Genomic DNA, 18,693 nt, shown 5'->3' on the forward strand with positions numbered 1-18,693 from the left:
GTTAACATGGACGTGGGCGTGTGTCCGCTAGCTTAAGCCAGCCCTGTGCCAGATGGTCAGGTGATGGACAGTGTTACTACGTCTCCCCGTGATCAGTCAGGATTATCCTGTCACATGCTTTAGATGCCATGAGGTTTCACAGCGGTTAAAACAAAACAGGTACTACATATCCCCATAGAGAGAGAGAGAGAGAGAGAGAAATAGAGAGAGATTCATACTGTCATACCGATCTCAGGCCCACACACGCCTGTGCCAAGTCGCCGTTCCACGTGTGCTTTTCAGGAATGGTGTGCAGTGTTAGCTCTGTTCAGTCAGTGTCTGGTTCTCTGACAGTAGCCTGAGCATTCAAACCAGCTGCCAGCCATGTCAGAACCAACTGAGTTATAGCATATAAGAGTTTTCACAAGGGCTGGCACAATCAATTCAATCAATAACATCATGGCAATGAATCTTGATATTGATTAGTTGGCCTGACAAAGCTTACGTTTCCCATCTAATGTTACATCACTTAATAAAAGAAAACACAGCCAGCGATGCAGGGTTGTGAGTGGTGCACGAACCAGAGGGAACTAAGGGAGAAACTAAAATGTTAAAACCACAGACAAAAGTTAAACACAGTGTGTTATTGTCCACTTTTCAGCAGGGCTGCAACTATTGAATATTTTCATTTTTAAACACTGTATTGAATATTATCTCAAATAAGGAAACATTCTATGAGAATAAGAAAAGATGTTTTTGGTTTAATAACTGAAAATAACTAAGAATAAAACAATTTTATCATTATTGCACTATTGCATAAATTCTATTAATAGATTTTGCTTTTAAATAAAACTTAATAAAATATAATGAACATCAATCCAGAGCAGTACCCTCAAATTTGCATTTTTAAAACACTGCAGGGGTAAATTACGATATTTTGTTACTACATTTTGAAAATGCATTTTTTTTTTTCTACATGTTAGCCTTCCGTCCACACAAAGACGCAGTTTACAACTGATCACTTAATATATCTTAAGTATCAGGATTATAGTAAGCGTAAATGTATGTAGTGAAAATCTTATTAGGTTACAATTCAGATACTAGTCACATTAAGTGACCAGGTATAAACAGGGTCAAAGACAGCATTTTAGGTCACTAAAAACTGATCTTTTGAAAAACAGTGGAAACTCTAGACGGCTACGTGGACTACTAGTTTATCTGTCTGAATTTGTCTGACCTCATACATGCTCGGTGCTGTTTTGAGCTTCAGGACTTCGTGTCTAACACGTGATCTGTAATATCAGATCTGATTATGATTTTACTGGCCACTAAACTAAGAAACAAATTAATTAAGCTTTGCTTTATCATTAGTGGGAAAATGATTTGTTCCCTTTATTGTTTCTGCACTTTTCACACTGATTAAAACAGCCTTTTCAAGAGCAGTGCAGAAGATCTGTTGCTATGCCCTTCATAAGTCCTTTTAGTTTTTTTCTTGTTTTCTGTAAATATGATTTTGTAGCTGTAGTAGTCCTTTTAAATATGAAGCATCATTGTATTTGTATCTTTTATTTTAATTAAAACATTGAGTATTCATTTTACATTTTAACATTAATTACGCACAAACTATTAACTTCACTTTTTCAGTTCCCAACTAGCCGACATCACAATACTCTGATTAACCAATTATGGAAACAATCATTAACTGCAGTCCTAGTTTTCTCAAAAACAGTTCACTGTTCTGTGTCTCTTTTCTGACTAACTGACTACACTTACAGCAGACTAACACCAAATAGCTCAGATATCGATTGAAGTCCTTCTGACCAATCAGATACCTCGCAACAGTTTTGGACATACACAAGGTTAAAGTGGTTTCACTGTAGTAGCACAATGTATCAACACTTCCACATTAACTTTCATTGAAATCTTACTGACAGTGTACTTTTCCCAATTACTCCATAAATTTAAAGCAAAACAGACTTACAAGATTAAGCTATGACAATGACATCACTACAAATGAGCATGAGATTGTCTGAGATCACTTTTACGTCTGGCAAACCCTGCAGAGTTAAATATCAAGGGGTTTGCTTTGGCGTGGGTGCTGAAACTATGCAGTCTAATTCCAGGAAGCTGCCCGTATGCCCTTGTCTATGGCTCCCTCCCCTTCACACACAACAAACACCTGAGGATTTCACTTCCATATCGGAAAGGCAAGCGTGCTGTCAACAACCAAGAAACAAACTGGACAGTGTTATCACATTGGTAAATTAAAAAAAAATTCAGACAGCATCACTTTCACTGTGCACTAGGCCTGGGTGCCAGGACGATGTAATCGAATATCATCCATTATTGACAAGTAACCCAATGATTATTCTTAAAAGGCGATAACTGAAACTGAGAGAACTAGAGAGGACTAATTTATCGTTAAACAGGCTTGCTAAATATGTAGGGAAATTAGGATTCATGTTCCTTTAAGAAGTGTGCAGGTGAAAGAGAAAGAGAGAAAGAGAGAGAGAGAGAGAGGTTTGTTACAAAGCTGCTTGTTAGTGTTCTCTGCTACACACTGTGATGCTAGCTCTACCTACAGCACAACTCTCCCCCTTAAAGTTATTTTGCTTTACATCACGTTCAGCTTGAGTGCATGGAACCGAAAGAAATGCAGACGTGCTCTGGAACTTCATCTTCAGTTTGACCTGCTGTAAAACAGACGGCTAAAGTGACTGGGTTTTACTGTAGAGCAGCTACGTTCTCTAGCTCTAGCCTGTCCTGGCTGTTCAGAGTTAAATTCTGAAAATATAACAGTACATGTTTTTCCAAAGGCATCTACAGCTGAATTCCAGCGCGACACCACTATAACAACAGAAAACGCCTTATTTTTAATACGTAAAGCACGTGGGCACGGCTTTGGAAATCGCTAGCAAGTTCTATTACAAGCGCTATTAGCACATATTTATTAAAATGACAGGTGAAGTAGGCTAGTATTCAAATGATGCTGGATTACTCAGTATTATATTATTCAATGTGTGACTTCATTAGTTTTTCTTTTAATCAATAACCATTAAATATTATATTTAAACAACAAGATACTGTGCTAATTATTTTTAGATATCGCCCAGGCCTACAGCGTACACAGACATCAACCACATTGCTTTGCCGGTTAGGACTAAAACGATGCAAGCAGTGAGTCAGCCCTGTGAATATGAATAATGGTGTTTATCCGCATCAGTGTTTGCACTGGACACCACACGCTCGTATCATATGCTCATCATAGAACATATCCTGGCCCTTTCCTAAATGCCTGGCTGCTGCTTCTCCGCACTGCTGTGTAAACAGCATGATAGTTCTGTGTTGTATGTTTCTATAGTACAAGTATCAGATTCAGAGAAGCTTTTGCTTTGAGACGGCAAACTATTGTTTCTCATCATATTTACCTGACCAATGGTGCCCTTCTCAGCCTTCAATTATCATTTAATCCTTAGGCATCTTAGGCCTTGCGTGTCACTGCTTTGTTTTACATAATGTAAAAGTAGTTACAGTAAGTATTTACAAAATTATTTTTACATTTTTCATTCTGTATCAACCGGTTCTAGGCTGTTGTTCGAAAATGGCATTGATTATGGATGTGTATGCTGACTAATTTGGATTTTCAAGTATCATTAAGACTTAAACGTCACGGCAAAGACAAAACACAGGCTTTTCACCTGATAAAAATGAATAAAAAAATCAGTAGCATCAACAAAACGTTCACAGCTTGCAAGGGGGCACATCTGAAAGCATGTCTAATTATTCAAAATTAGCTAAAGAAAATCGTTTGGTTACAGCATTTGAGCAACAGAGGCTTCCTCGAATAAGCTAATCAGCTAACAGGCACAGTGGAGGACAGTAAGGAGTCCTCATCAAATTATGCTCTGTGGATAATGTGCCAACATGTCAGGGCACAAAGGTAACACAGGGAACAAGGAAATATCTTTTCATCGGCTTTGGTTCTATTTAACAGCAGCTAGACTAGTTAGTCTAGTTACGGTTGCACTTCTTAATAAATCCGCAGCACGCCTCCTTGGAAACGCACTCACGCCAAGGCACTTGTGTTTTGTAGTAGTACAGTATAATATACTTACTTAAATCTTAAATGCAAGCAAAACCGTCACATTATACAGCCATATTAAAACGTAACAGTGATTCCATTAAGCCACACAGCAGACACCTGAATAATTATCTTCATATTTAAATACTACCACCTGGAACAGTTATCCATACGGGTGGAACAATAACATTTCGGACTGTATTGCCGTGTTTCGTATTAATACATCATGATTAACAGGTTAGTGTGCTGGCTTGAAGATAAAAAAGCGTTAGATCAGGACACTACATAGCACAGCTTTTCTACTGTGGAGTGCTCTAATAAACTGAAAATGGAAAAATAAACATAGTAAAGAGTCCATATCATGGAAAACCAAATTTATACCTCTTTTTTAAGGCACATTTTAGACACTCTTTATTTCCGCTATATCATAAAATGTATTGAATCAAGACACTTGCGATACTGAACTTAATCATGAATTTTCTGAATCATTACACCCCTAGTTCATCAAGCACTCGAGTACCAATGCACATCCCAAGCAATGACAAAGCTTACACTCTGCACTTTTTCCACTTGTTTTTTATGAGCTACAAATGAGAAATAATAAACATGCTTTTGTCACCACTGATGATGACTGGAATCTCTAAACGTTAACGTAACAAACAAAATCTTGATCTTTTTTCCTTAGAGCAGGATAAGAGGATGATTTTGGTGTACTATGGCAATTTGTCTACAAGCTTTCTGCAGCAGAGAAGCATAATTAGATGTTTCCTTCTGTTTCCGTCAACTCAGTTTTGGCCCCTATTGGTCATGTCACTGAGAAGTTCATTAACATGCTGAAGATGGTATATCTTGGCCCAGCCCAGACACAAGCCCTGTCGTTGGGACCTCAGATTCAGCTCTCAGCAGTGCAACCAGTGGTCGACATACTCAAAGCAGACAATACAATGGAGGGAACTGAGATTTTATGACCTAATGATTTTCACCCTGACCAAGTGAACGCCTTAAAGTGGTCCCCTGGGACAGAGCTCTACTGCATGAAGGCAGTGAGAGTGTCTAAACAGCAGTAAGTATTGCAGAACTCTGTCATTGTATGTCTCCTTTCTTAGTCTTTTGGTATACTGCTGGTATAATACTTGAGCAGTAAGACTTCTCAATACAGTACTTTTTATGCTTTCAAGCTTTTTTGTATATAATAGAATATTAGTCATTTAAATAGTCTCAGACTCAAAGAAGTTAGAGGTCTGAGCTACTAATAATAGTGTGCTATTTTTGGAGGTAAGGTGGTGAAACATCAAAAGAACACCTGATAAAGTACCAGATCCTGTTTATGCTCTTCAAAGACATGCTGTCTTCTCAAACTATATTATGTCTAAAGGGCAAGGATGATCAATAATCAAACAAAATTCTCATCAATTTATTTTCTTTTCACATATAACTATATCATATCTTCATATCACTATAAATTCAACTGTCCTCGTCTCATACTGTAATGCATACAAAAAATGTGTCAGAGGAATATGTGGGAGGAAAATTATTTAGATAATGGTTGCGCTGCCTTGGACATCAGGACCTACTGTTATGGGGGGTATTCCCAAACCCTAATGTAATGCACCCGTCCTGAACTTTCACACTCCTTAGTAGTCCTCTGGAAGCAGGACAGGGTGTCCATGATTTAGATGGTTCAGCCAGTTCATAATTAAATCATTTCAGTGAGAAGCATTAAGCAATGGTGTTTCCCTATCATTGTATGTTTTAGATATACAGAGTGCCAAAAACTAAAAGGTTATTAAGACTGTTCAGCAAGCACCCTCCCTCTCCCAGCACATTCCTCAAACGCCTCACTCTTCAAGGCACTTTATTTTGAATGATTCAGCAGTTCTCGAACCACAACACCCCATTAACAGCTGCAGAGTTGAACAGGTGTGGGAAGCTAACAATAATGGGATGTGGAAAAGAGTACATGAAATTGTGGTTTCAAATAAGAAATACAATGCTGGCCTGTTCAACAAATCAAGAGTTTGCCAACTCCAACAGTGACTCCAACAGTCATTTCACTTTGGCAGACCAGTCAGGAGACTGACTATCACACGCAGCTCAAATCATGTGATTTTTAAATCATGTTAGATCGTGTCTTTACAGTTGTCTGTAAAGGGATAAATGCTTTTCTCATTTGTAGCTATTCAACTATACCAAACGGAACATCTTGAAGGCGACACCTCTGCAAAGTACAACCCCATTTCCAAAAAAGTTGGGAAGCTGTGCAAAATATAAATAAAAAACAAAACGCAATGATGTGCAATGGGCATTTAACCCACTATTTGATTGAAAATAGTACAAAGACAACATATCAGAGAAATTTTATTGTTTTTTGCAAAAATATATGCCCATTTTGAATTTGACGCCAACAACACATTCCAAAAAAGTTGGGACGGGGCAACAAAAGACTGGCAAAGTTGTGTAATACTAAAAATAAAACACGTGGTGGTTGATTGGCAACAGGTCAGTAACATGACTGGGTATAAAAAAGCATCCCAGAGAGGCTGAGTCTTTCAGAAGTAAAGATGAGGAGGAGCTCACCACTCTGTGAAAGGTGGTGAAAACGTTTCTCACTGCGAAACAGCAAAAAACTTTTGCTTTTTTTGCTGAAAGCCACTGTCTGTGAAAACAGTTCGTCGCTGCATTCACAAATGCAAGTTAAAACTCTAAAACACAAAGAACACAAAGAAGAAACCATATATAAACATGATCCAGAAATGCTGCCAATTTTTAAGTGAAGTATTTCACTTGAGATGAGCATCTAAATGTAGGCCACCATGGTACACTTTGAACCCACAAAAAGAAATATACCGATAACAACATGATGCTGAGCCATTTCAGGGTAGATTTGTTACATGATCTGATCTTTTTCTAATGTCGCATAAATCATTTTCTGCTTATGTTGGCCCGATACCTGGTATCAGATTAGTGTCATTTCTAGGTAGTAGGCAACCTGGGGTTCTCTTTGCAGGTGCCATGTCTTTTGACCGTTTCATTTTCACATGCTTTCTATTTCTATTAGCTGTTCAGCTGCTATTTGCTTTGTATCAAGGCAGAATACTACATGTTTAAGGACTGCAAATTTTACTGCAACTCATGCAATATCTAACTAGCATTCTGCTGAAGTTACACCCTTTGCACATTTGCCACAATCGAATGACAGATAAGATCTCATGGTAAATAACAGACTCTTGAGCTCCTTCATTCTAATTCAGGGAGTGGGCAAAAAAGCAAAAGCAAGGGCTGAACTCTAACGGAATGGAAATGGGGGGTATTCAGTGTTGCCAGCCAGCTTTCCTGACTACCACATCCCAGTTGGCATGTACGCTTCCAACAGAACAAAGGGAATGGGAGAATACTGCTAATAGAAGGGGGAGGGGCACTCCACTACATTCCATCAGCATATCTATACAGCTCTGTATAAAGATTTAGATTTCTCAGTTGATTATATTTTTCATACATTTGATGAAATGGGTATATACAGAGTCAAAGAAACGCCATATCAAAACTCAAAATGCATATTAAGTACACAGAACACACAATCCTCATATATTCTCTCTCTCTCTCTCTTTCTCACACACACATACTTAACTTGGGCTCATTAAAAATGCACAGTTTGTTCCATTAAACATTCACAACGGCAGCCGTGCTGCTACGTTTATCAGGCCTCCGCCAATCGGCCTCCAACAAACAGCAAGGAAGCCTTACAAAGCCATGATAGCCCAGCAAGAACACAATGCAGCACCTGACCAGAAATAGAGAGGGAGAGAGGGACGGTATGAGAGAGGGATAGAGGGAGACAGAGATAAGGAGAGAGGGAGGGAGAGAGAGTGAGAGAGAAGGAGAGATTAAGTGAAAGAACATGAAGGAGGAGCGCCAGATTGACAGAGACAGAAAAACAGAGAGAGTGGGAGCAGTGGGGAGAGGAAGAGGTCCGTGCCCCCTTTCCCATTTCGAGCTGAGGCAGGCGGCGCATGTCAATTATTCAGCAGTGCCGTTCCATGCGCCTTCTGACATCATCTGCAACCGGCAGTGTGAGCTAGCAGTGTGTGTGTGTGTGGCTCAGCCAGGGGCACCACGAAGCTCAAAGCCGCACTGCTGACCACCGTGCTGCACACACATAAACAAAATGAAGATATCACACATGAAAAAGGAACCAGACAATTAGGGCTGCACAATATATTGTATTTTCATAAAATTGTAGATTGTTCATATATTAATAGATCAGAGGCCTGTGCCTGGTGGCAGTCCCGGTAAAAATGTTGCCCATTTATTGACTTAATTCATGCAAACCACAGCAAGACACTAGTACTCCCACACGTGAACACAACTGAACTTTAAAATGGAGGGTGATGCGATATCCTACATAATGCCACATTTATTGTACCTCACACAGATGAGATTGTAGCTGCACCAGTTAAATGTGTTCGCTGTGGCAGACAGATATCTTGCCTGTACAAAAAGCTCTTCCACACGCTGCATGCAAAAACTTGGGTAGTGTTCCTGCAACGTATCAACTACAGTTTAACTTTTACTATTTTCTTTGAGCATCCTCAAAGAAAGTTGGTCAAAACAATGCAGACTGATCTTGAACTATGTCATTACTGACTGAGCAACATGTTTTTAATAAGCTGCAAGGCATGCTGCTATTGCAAAATGTAGCAACACAATCTCAACACTAGTAATCTGTCCATATTGTGCAGAAATTCAAACAGAAAAAGCCTCAAAGAGAGGCCTGAAATGATGGGCAGACATGACGTGTTTTGAGGCTTACAGTCACACTACAGTATCTGTGGTTACTGTGGGTAACTAACTTACTGTGGGTGGCTAGGTTCTTTGCTTAAAATGGACTCTGTGCAAGTATTTACATAATGTTACATACATAATCTTGCACTTCACGCAAATGCAAAACTTAAGATATGAAAATGTACTGCAGAGGCAAAAATGTTGGAACACAAGAAGAAACATATTCCACTAACACAGTTAATATCTAACGTGCATTAAGTCTACAAAAAACAAAAACAAATGAGCAGGAAATGATATGAATAGGACATACTCTGTATACTTCTAACCCTGAGAAGGTTACACTTTGCTTCTCTTGTCTTATACAAAATTATACAAATTACATGCATTTATCAAAGAGCACAGAGACTCGCTTTGGAAACAGTTTTTTAGCTTCTGTATTCTTTTTACTGGGGAAGTAAAACAGTGTCTGAAGGTGGTGATCCAACCAAGCTGATTTTGCAAACGTGAGAATTAATTATAATCAATTATTTTAATGTTCAATGCTCATTTTTTCAGATATATACAGCTACCTTTGACTATTTCAAGTACGGGCTGAACCTTCTTCTTGATAAATGCAGGAACAGGCTTCTTCCAAAAAAAGCTCAGACACAATTCTCAGTACAGAATTCAGAGCAGCAGTTAAGGACAATAAGCCTGTTCTCCCAAGAAGCAGAAGCGCAGTGATGAACTACATGGATTTTGCTGTTTGTCTTCCTTTGAATATTGAACCCATAAATAAGGCATTGGCAACAGTCACAGCCGTGCCCTTTTAACAGATGATGGAGTGGATGGAGGATCAGAGACAGCTGATTGCAGGGCCTGTCTGTGTAAAACATGCTGGCATGAGCAAGGCTCTCACTCAGCTTTGATTAAGGCCACAGGGTAGAGGCAGATTTAGAGAGATGGAGCCCTGGCATTTGAATAGGTCCCCCCTAAATGAATGGGACTGTTACTTTTTAATTTGGTGCCAGCCAACCTGAGTCCGAAGAGGAACAGTTGCCAGGATACTTGAAAAGATTCCAGCCAATGCGGCCAAAAATGCACTGATCTCATTACTTTTGCTTTTTTAATTTGGTCCTTTTAAATAAATGTGTCGTTTACTGGCCATCCATGGGGACCAAGACACAAAAGCAAGACCTCTTATAATTCAGCTAGTAGCTCAAGAACTGAACCATCAGTCCTTGTGTTCAGGCATTTGGTTCTCTCAGTACACACACACACACACACACACACACACACACACAAAGAATAAGGTCATGAATATATTTTACTGTAAGAACTTAAGAAGGCAAATGATAAAGAAAACAATACTAAAGTTCATAAAAAGAGTATGTAAAGGATTCCACTGCAGTTTAATTGAAAATAACCTAACACATTTGGTAAACCTTACACTAACTTACATTACTTACTACCTTGGTTTTATCTATGGTACGGAGATCATTAGAGATGGGCATCAGGATCATGTTGACATCAGCAGAAAATGCTGAATCACATATTGGGGATGGGGAGATAAATCCGATACAATACTGTAACAAATCTAGCCTGAAATAGCACACACTCACAAAGTGTAACGGTATCTTCAGGGGTCAACACTGCCTACTGCTTGGTGCCACAACATTTTGGCCACTAAAAGTGCAGCTCCTGTGGCTGAAGTAGCCAATCGCCTTTTTTGCTTTCTTTCCCTTTTAACAAATCAACAGAGCAGTTTTCCCCAACACAAAAAACACCAGTATTTCCACACATGTACAAATATCCACTATTATTAACAACTTTTTTCAGTCTCCAGTACAAGATCCAGAGCATGTTTGGTCAGACACGAAACTAATCACATCAGAATCAGACTGTCTGAATTCACCAACTGTAAACGTAAAACTGCAGTAGTTAATGTGACTTACTTCTTCCTAGAACACCAGAACTTTCTAGAAGAGCATTTCTTTGTAGCCTTCCAGGATGACAGTGTTATAAAAATAGAGCTTTACTGCCAGCGGCAGTGCTGACAATCAAAAACAGTACCAGATAACAACAATGACTATGAAAAATAGAAGCAGCTTAGAAAGTTCAGAGTCAGAGTGGAAGAAGCAATGTGTGGCTGGAGTATGATTCTGAGAATGATGTACTGTTGAGCATGTCGTCAGTTTCAATGGCAGGCAGACATCACTGGGAGTAACTAATTTAGAAGACACAATATTCACATGGCCAAAATTACACAAGGACAAAAAACAGCACCAGACTGATTTTCGGTGCTGATGCTTGTAAATTTAACTATAGTGCATATTTGATGAGCATGTTTTAAGAATTCTGTCCACAAATTATTTCTCTGAGCCACAAGATTACATACCCGTGCATGTTGTTAGCTGTATATTCTGCCCTGTGGGGTAGCAGTGTGTTTGAATAATAGTCCTTCAATTAAAAACAGCTTATTTTACAGCTAAGTAGTTATTAAAGAAGATATATCAGACCGGTTAGGATAGAACACTGTACAGTTTAATGTTTTGCCTGATTTGAGACACCATGTTCATATCACGCCCTGACTTCACTTGAATGTGCTTGAGTAAAGAAAACACGAAAACTGTGCTGTGCACTTCTCTACAGGACTCTAGTTTACCAGCCACGCACAAGCTAATTAACATGAATTAACATGTTACCTTTGACAGCCCTATATTTAACATAATGAAAGAATGCTTGGATGACCTGAAATTAGCCCTGAAAGATGGAAGGACTAAATACAAGTTATTCTTTACATGCTGAACAACAGAGTATTAGCGAAGTAGCATCATGTGGCCTCAGAACAACAAGGTAAGTTCAATTTAACAGCCTCATTTAAAGCAGAAAAACGTACAGCACCATTCTTCGTACTTCATGCTCAGGGCTGTATTAAGGCACTCTAGGGCCTGGGCTAGCTCTACTTTAGGGCCTCTATAAACTCACCAACACATTCATCACAAAAAATAAATGATTTCCAGTAGACATACATAAGGACCATTTAAAATCAACATAAACTGAAAGCCATAACTTTTTTTCTTCTGTTCTATGACATCTACAAGTGAAATGTGGTATCAGAGAGGATCTCAGAGGTAGGTGAGCATTCCTCTGTGAAAACTGTTTTAGTGTCTTGCAAATGTAATTAAATTTTGATGGAAAATGACAGGAAAACAAGAATGGTTTTTATACGGCATGGTATGAAGAACTGTGCTTAATATGACCAGGGACCTTAACTAACAAAAAAAAACGTCCATTCTGATTTCAGGTTCACTTTAAAATTGACATAAATCTGGTTGTTTTATTCAAAGTATAACCACCATATTCCAGCAATTTAGTAAATCCAGCTGCAAAGCTAACTAACTGATTTGTGTGAGCAGCACAACATAAAGCTTGTCTACTTAGAGAGTTTTGCAACAAAAATCTCTCAATTCTTATAAACCAAAAAAGGAAAAAAAATTGGTCAGCTTCAGTTTTTCAAGAGCTCTTCTGTTCTTGTTTGCATTTCAAGCTGATGTTGTTTCTAATGACATTCACTTTTCTGACACTTATTTTCTGCCTAACATCATCTAAGTCAGCCAAAGTAAATGAGGTTTATCTACGCCAAGTTTAATTAACTCAACTTAGACAATATTAAATAAGTATCAGAAAAAAAAATGAATGTCATTTGCAAAAAAGCACAGCTTGTTAAATTAGGTTTGTCCAGGTTAGGTCAAGCTGAATTAACATAGGTTAAAGCTGCGGTAGCGAGATATGTCTGTGACAAGCGACAAGATGACATCAGATGCTATGTAAAACAAAACTACCCACAAAACTACAGATTATCTAAAAGGATCACTCTCCATCAATGCAAGCATATTTTCCAGTGGCTTTTACCGTCATCCGGTGCAGCCCCTAAAGCCCACTCAGCTAACACGGCATTATTCATGCTGACAGTTTCAAAATAAGTCCCCCAGATAGTTTCTTGCGATATTCTGTAATATTAGCCAAACAATGTTATTACATCACTACAAATTATTCACCAATGGTTATAACTTCAGACAGTTTAGACAATAAAAACATACACCGTAACTTATCAGGTAGACAGATAACATTAATGACTGGCTGGCCAATCATGTGACTCATTACACATGGAATATGAAGAAGGTCAGCGTGGCGTATACCTTCACATGAATGGAAACACGGAATGGAATTTTAGAGAATCTGACACCAAAAGAAATACTGAGCAGGCTATTCATCTCGTCACTCTGAAGGAACTTCATCAATTACATGCTGAGTGTTGCAGTGAGACAGCTAGCCACATCTGCAGTATTGTAGCCATGCCACAGCAAGTGAGAACTAAGTAACTGACAAGAGAACTGGTAAAGCTCTTTACCAGTTGGGAGATGACCAGTGATGAGCAAGGTAGCCTGTATACTGACACACAACAATGATGTAAATGATCGTGGAAAACAAGAATGAATTTTAAAAGATTTCCATTTGTGGAAAAGTTAATTACAAGTAATTTAAGCACTCAGAGATGAATGTGGACGCTGATGCACCTCGAGTGTGGTGTGAACATTTCAGAAAAAAATGAGAAGAATAATCTAACAATATATATATATAATCTATAAGTGAAGTTGGAACTCTTCAGCTCTGGAGGGAGCAAATGCTTCCATTCTGTTTCTAGTCTCTTACATGTGAACATACAAAAGGTGAAGGAATAATCAAATAATTATCCATCTCCATCAGTGTCAAACAAGACAGCTTCAATTTGATATGCTAAGAGCCAGGTACTCGGAGTGTCCACTTTCCAGAAATAGATCCCCAGCTTTTGTTTCTCTTGTGACAGAACAGCAGGCTGAGGCTCATGTATCCAGTCCTTCCTCACCGGGAGCTTAATTAGCCCCAGTGATACTGACAGCACTGAAGTGCAACTAGTCTAGTCAGTGGACAAGACGATGTAGAAGAAAGCGGGGAAGGAAAGAAAACTAACCATGTCATATATATACACACATATGAAATACACAGGCAACAATGTGATACCATCCTCTCTCACGTTACATATTATAATATATAATAAAATATAAAGATATACAGTGCAACAGATGACAGATATTAAGGCGGTTTTATTTATTCTCCAACTCTAAGAAACACAAGCCAAAAAGCTTTTATATACCCCACTGCTATATTCAAGCTGCTGTATTTGAGTGTCACTGAACAGAAAACAGCTTCTCCTTGGACTGCACCTTACCAAAGATGTTCAACAGTAAAATCCACAGCTAAACACTGAACTTCATTTGTTAGGGAGAGCCATGTGTAAATAAACTCCACATTCAGATGCCCTTAAATATTATATTTAGTGATCTGATGTTGCTCGCTATTGCTAGTATGGGAAAGTGCAAGGAACAGCTTTTTGCAAATGCTTGTGGCTGGAACTGGAGACCACACTGAGAGTAAGTTACAGCTTGCACTTGGGCTGCTGATGCAACATCATCAGGAAAGCAAATGAATGAAAACAGCACCCCAAGATTTCAGTAAACACTTTGAGACAGTGTGCTTGGGTGCAGATGAGGACAACAAAAGACTCAAGCAGCTGCATGTCTTACCTCTTGCTGACAGCTTTTTTGTGTTGATAATTTTAGCAGCATATTCCTGGCCAGTTGATTTCTTTACACATCGCCGGACTACAGAGAAGGCACCCCTGTTTTCAAGTAAAACAAAAAAGGATTTCAATGTTACACATATACAGTCTGTTAAATTGTAGCAAGTGATACATATTCATATATATTTCAACAAGCCACTGAAATTAAAGCTGGGTTTAATAAAAGCACTACACAAATAAAACAATATCAGGGATGCACGATCGGAATCAGTCAAATCCATTTTTGCTCAAAACATGAAACCAGAAATCGTCCAGTTTACTGTTTTATTTTGGTAGATCTGTGTTGCAACTTTAAGATGTAAACACCCTGAAGCAAGTAAGTGCATTCACACTGTATCTAAATGCACAATAATGTATGACTTGTGCTAAATAGCTAAGTGCTCTTACTTTTGATATAGCACTTTACATAATTCACTTTATTCAAACAGACAACAGAGTTAAACTTTGTAATTTAATGTAAAGAGCAAATAATTGTTCTTTATACTGCAAGTTTTGGTAATAAGAAGTGCTGGAAATGTCATAGGGTCTTTCTTATGTTCACTTATCCCGCATAGTGTGAGCTTAGGAATAAAAAAAAAAAAGTCAAATTAAAATCAGCCAAAAAAAATATTCTGCCAATTTGGCTGTAAAGAAATTAGAATCGGACATAAAAATTCTTGATCCTTGCACCTAAAATGACTATGACTATTATTATTGACATTTTTATTATTATTAAATGACTGCCACTTTCCATCATCAGCAATCACACTGTATACTTATCACAGTAATGCAGTTTCTTTTAAGTATCTCATCGAGTTCTACAGGATAATCTCCAAGTATTTAAATAGACTTTTGGCTGCTAATCACTTTCAGATCAATACATGGTTTGGACGTCTATATCAACTCAATGCATAAAAGCTGATATAATGGATAGAGTAGAAAAACACAATACACCTAATTAAATATGTAATGTAAGAATTAAGTGCATTGTGATGGACAAAGTATACACACTGCAGCGCACAGCACTAGTGCCAATTCAGATGAATGGAGAAATGGATGCTGCGATGAGAGCTCCAGGTGGAGGGCACCATGCTGTGAGGGCACCATCCTGCCCAAGCACCACTGCACTGCTGAAGTAGCCCAGTGTGAGAGCAGCTTGTTACGCAGTAAAATAACATGGTCTGCAAACAGGCCTAGTGCAGTTTACAGCAAGGCTTGAAAGCTTGAGGCGACTGTGTGCAGCGATCACATCATTCATTTCCAACGGACACTAGGGAGCAGGCTGTGGATCTCCATCAGAGACTGGACAAACAAAACGCGGTGAATCCAAGTGTCTGAAGCGCACATGACAGTGGCACAGGCTATTTGCTAATGCAGTAACGGGCAACTTTCTGCTTTTTCGTGACAGCTGGCTGTCTAGCAACAGCCATCGTTAGCAGTCTGCCGTTGCTTTCTATCTTCTTGCGTGGTCGTCTTCAGCAATGGTATTTAAAAAGGTAGTAAATGTTCATTGATGTATAAAGTACAATAAGGCTAATTTTCCATTCCACCTTAAATGTTGCAGCGAGTACATTCTGTCGGTGGTTCGCCCGAATGGAACTGCTGCACCATTTAAGGTAGAACGGGAAATTCGAACAAGCTGTCGATTAAGAGGCTAACTTCAGCTTCGTTCAAACACACGGCCACACGACTTAAAATCACATCTAGACTCGATTTATCTTTATGCTTAAATTAAGAAGCCTGGTTTGTCACAGCAGCCACATATTTCATGAAGAACGAAGAGAAACACGGGCACGCATGTAGCTTTGCCTCATGTAGCGAGCTAGCACGACGTTAAAGTGCCTCAGTACAGAGCTAACAACAACATTAAGAACAACTACAGTACACAGCAGCTTAGCCGAGAACGAACATCTAAAATGTATCAACACTCAGGCTTCCTGGTTGCCTTGCTGTTTCTGACAGGCTATGCTAGGCAGAGGCTCCAGTCAAGTAAAGTACACAAACCGAACGAACGAGCCAGGAAAGAGAAGGTGAAGCTCGCTGTGTAACTAAGAAACAAAACAGATAAACAAAAACCGCAGCGCTGCTGCTTGCTTACTTTCCGAGCTCTTCGTAGAGCTGGTATTCGTCTGTAAACCTGGTGGAGGTTACGATTGTAGCCATGTTGTACTGAGGGTGTTATATCGCCTCTCGTTTCGGTGGCTCTGCCTCGCTCAGGTTTTGGGGAGGCTGATCTCGTACACGCAAAAGGGAAAGGGAGGAGGGAGGGGGGAGGATGAGGTGCTGTAGCGCTGCTAGCGGAGGTGGCAAGAGAGAGAGAAAAACGCGAGATTTCCCCCTCGTGTGGAGAGAGAAAGGAGATGGAAGTAGAGACGTTAAGTCTGAGATCAGATGCTGCATTGCCACACACACAGTCTCTGGAAGAAGGTGATCTCCTGCCAACAGCTAGTGTGCACTAGGATCAGCAGGCAGCATGCATCCGCACAAACGGACAGTGGTGTAGTCTACATGATGGACAGATAGACGCAGTATACACACTAGGAAATCACTAGGATTTTGCGTGGTCACTTAAACACGCTCAATGATACTGTAGTGTGTTCATAATGTTAATTTTAGAGTGTTGGTTCTATAGCATTTATTCTTTGGGTTGATCTGACTAGGACTTTTATTATGAAGGCGGGGCTAGCCCGAGTGTCTTCTATTAGATTAGGAAGTATTATGTCAATCTAATGCTGACAGTCTAGGAAGCAAGATGTAGCTAAGTTTACAGTGAACTGTTAGACAAAAACTCTTGTGTACAGCGTGGCTGTGGCCAACTACAGCCCTTTAATAAAGCACAACAACTTGTGCATAAGCAGTGTCCTTTTTAATAAAAGTGATTGCTACAGTTGGTGTCAAGGAGTAAAAGTTTGCTTGACTGGGAGATAATGAGATTATTCGGCCACTGGCCGTTAGTCGATAAGCTCATAATGAAAAGGAGAGATGGAGCACTTTGTTAGAAAATTGAGAAGGATGACAGCAACTGTGCATCTTCAAGGAACGTGAACACGCCAGCATGCCTGAGGCTAACCACCAAGTTGTGCTGCTCTGCAACAACAGCAGAAAACCTGAGCGCAGATGTAAACAAAGATGGTGGCCCACATGGACGATGCCTAGTGGTAAAAACTCCTTGAAATGATAGCCAAATAGTTTGAGTGGACTGATGAACAGAAAGCCCTGCAGCTGACGCTTTTGTACAACCAGTGACGCATTAGCTTGCCTGCTATTGCTTGACCCTAGCGAAAGGTCTGATTACAGTGCATTAGTTGTTGTGCTTAGGAGGCGTTTTGGACAGTGTTTACAGCCTTAGCTCCTTCAATGTGAACTGTGTAACTGGTGAAGACAGGCTTAGGAGCCATTAAGAGCCCAAGCTGACGATATTTAACCTTAGCTAGATGAGCTTCTGCTCATATACCACCTCATGTACAGATCAAGCCAGCCAGAGACCAGTTCATCAGGGCACTGTCTCTAATGGAGCTACGCATTCACACAGAGTTAGCCCGCCCATGTGATTTTCAGGAGGCCCTAGAGAAAGCGCTAGAGAGATACATGGTGTTGTTAGTAGTTTCGCAGTATTCGGATACTGCTAGTCCACATGCCACATATGGGCCGACTACGCAGAACATACGACTGGATGAACACTGCCCAGCGAACTGACAGTAGTCGTGGTGGGGCGAATGTCCATATCAGACTTGTGCCACGTCTCCATGCGCTGCTCTGCTGAACACAGGGTCGACAGTCATAGTGGTCCAGCTAGAAATGGTACCTGCAGGGTTCAAGCTGGAAGACACAGCAGTCCACCTCCACACCGTGATGAGTGAGTTAGCACCCATGAGGATAAGAGGATGGCTGACACTGGCAGTCCGGGGCAAGAATAGATGTAGTGAGCGCCATGTTTAGTTTCAAAGCGGGGCATGTGGTAGAGGGCATGATGAAGCCACCAAAGGCCCTGTGCAAAAGTTGGGCAGAGCCTCCCGCCTGAAAGGGCTGGGAGTGCTCTGAGGCAGTGGAGGGAGGCCAGCAGTTGACAGGAAGACAGTGCGAAGAACCAAACCCAGCCACCCAGGGGAACAGTATGCTCTCCCAATGAAAGAAAGCAGCAAGCCACCACGAAGCACAGGTGACTGGCGCAGTACTTCTGTAGTCTCTCGAAGATTCGCAGCATACTGAG

The 18,693-nt window shown here is 40.0% G+C and overlaps 1 protein-coding gene across 20 annotated transcripts in view; it reads right to left on the minus strand.

Moving 5' to 3' along the window:
- Nucleotides 1–16,834, minus strand: part of camk2g2 (calcium/calmodulin-dependent protein kinase (CaM kinase) II gamma 2) — a 99,398-nt gene extending 82,564 nt beyond the window's left edge. For 4 of the 20 annotated variants that reach the window (XM_036574489.1, XM_036574482.1, XM_036574487.1 and 1 more), the window contains exons 1-2: nt 16,582–16,829; nt 14,449–14,543 (exon numbers count right to left, since the gene is read on the minus strand). In XM_036574489.1, the coding sequence (XP_036430382.1) occupies nt 14,449–14,543; nt 16,582–16,646 (160 nt within the window). In that variant the 5' untranslated portion in view covers nt 16,647–16,829. Of the gene's footprint in view, nt 1–14,448; nt 14,544–16,581 lie in introns of all 20 variants that reach the window. The other 16 variants (XM_036574493.1, XM_036574485.1, XM_036574494.1 and 13 more) reach the window with 9 other exon arrangements.
- Nucleotides 16,835–18,693: the final 1,859 nt, after the last annotated feature.

The sequence above is a fragment of the Colossoma macropomum genome, unplaced genomic scaffold, assembly GCF_904425465.1.
Source record: "Colossoma macropomum unplaced genomic scaffold, Colossoma_macropomum, whole genome shotgun sequence".
NCBI classification, from domain to species: Eukaryota; Metazoa; Chordata; class Actinopteri; order Characiformes; family Serrasalmidae; genus Colossoma; species Colossoma macropomum.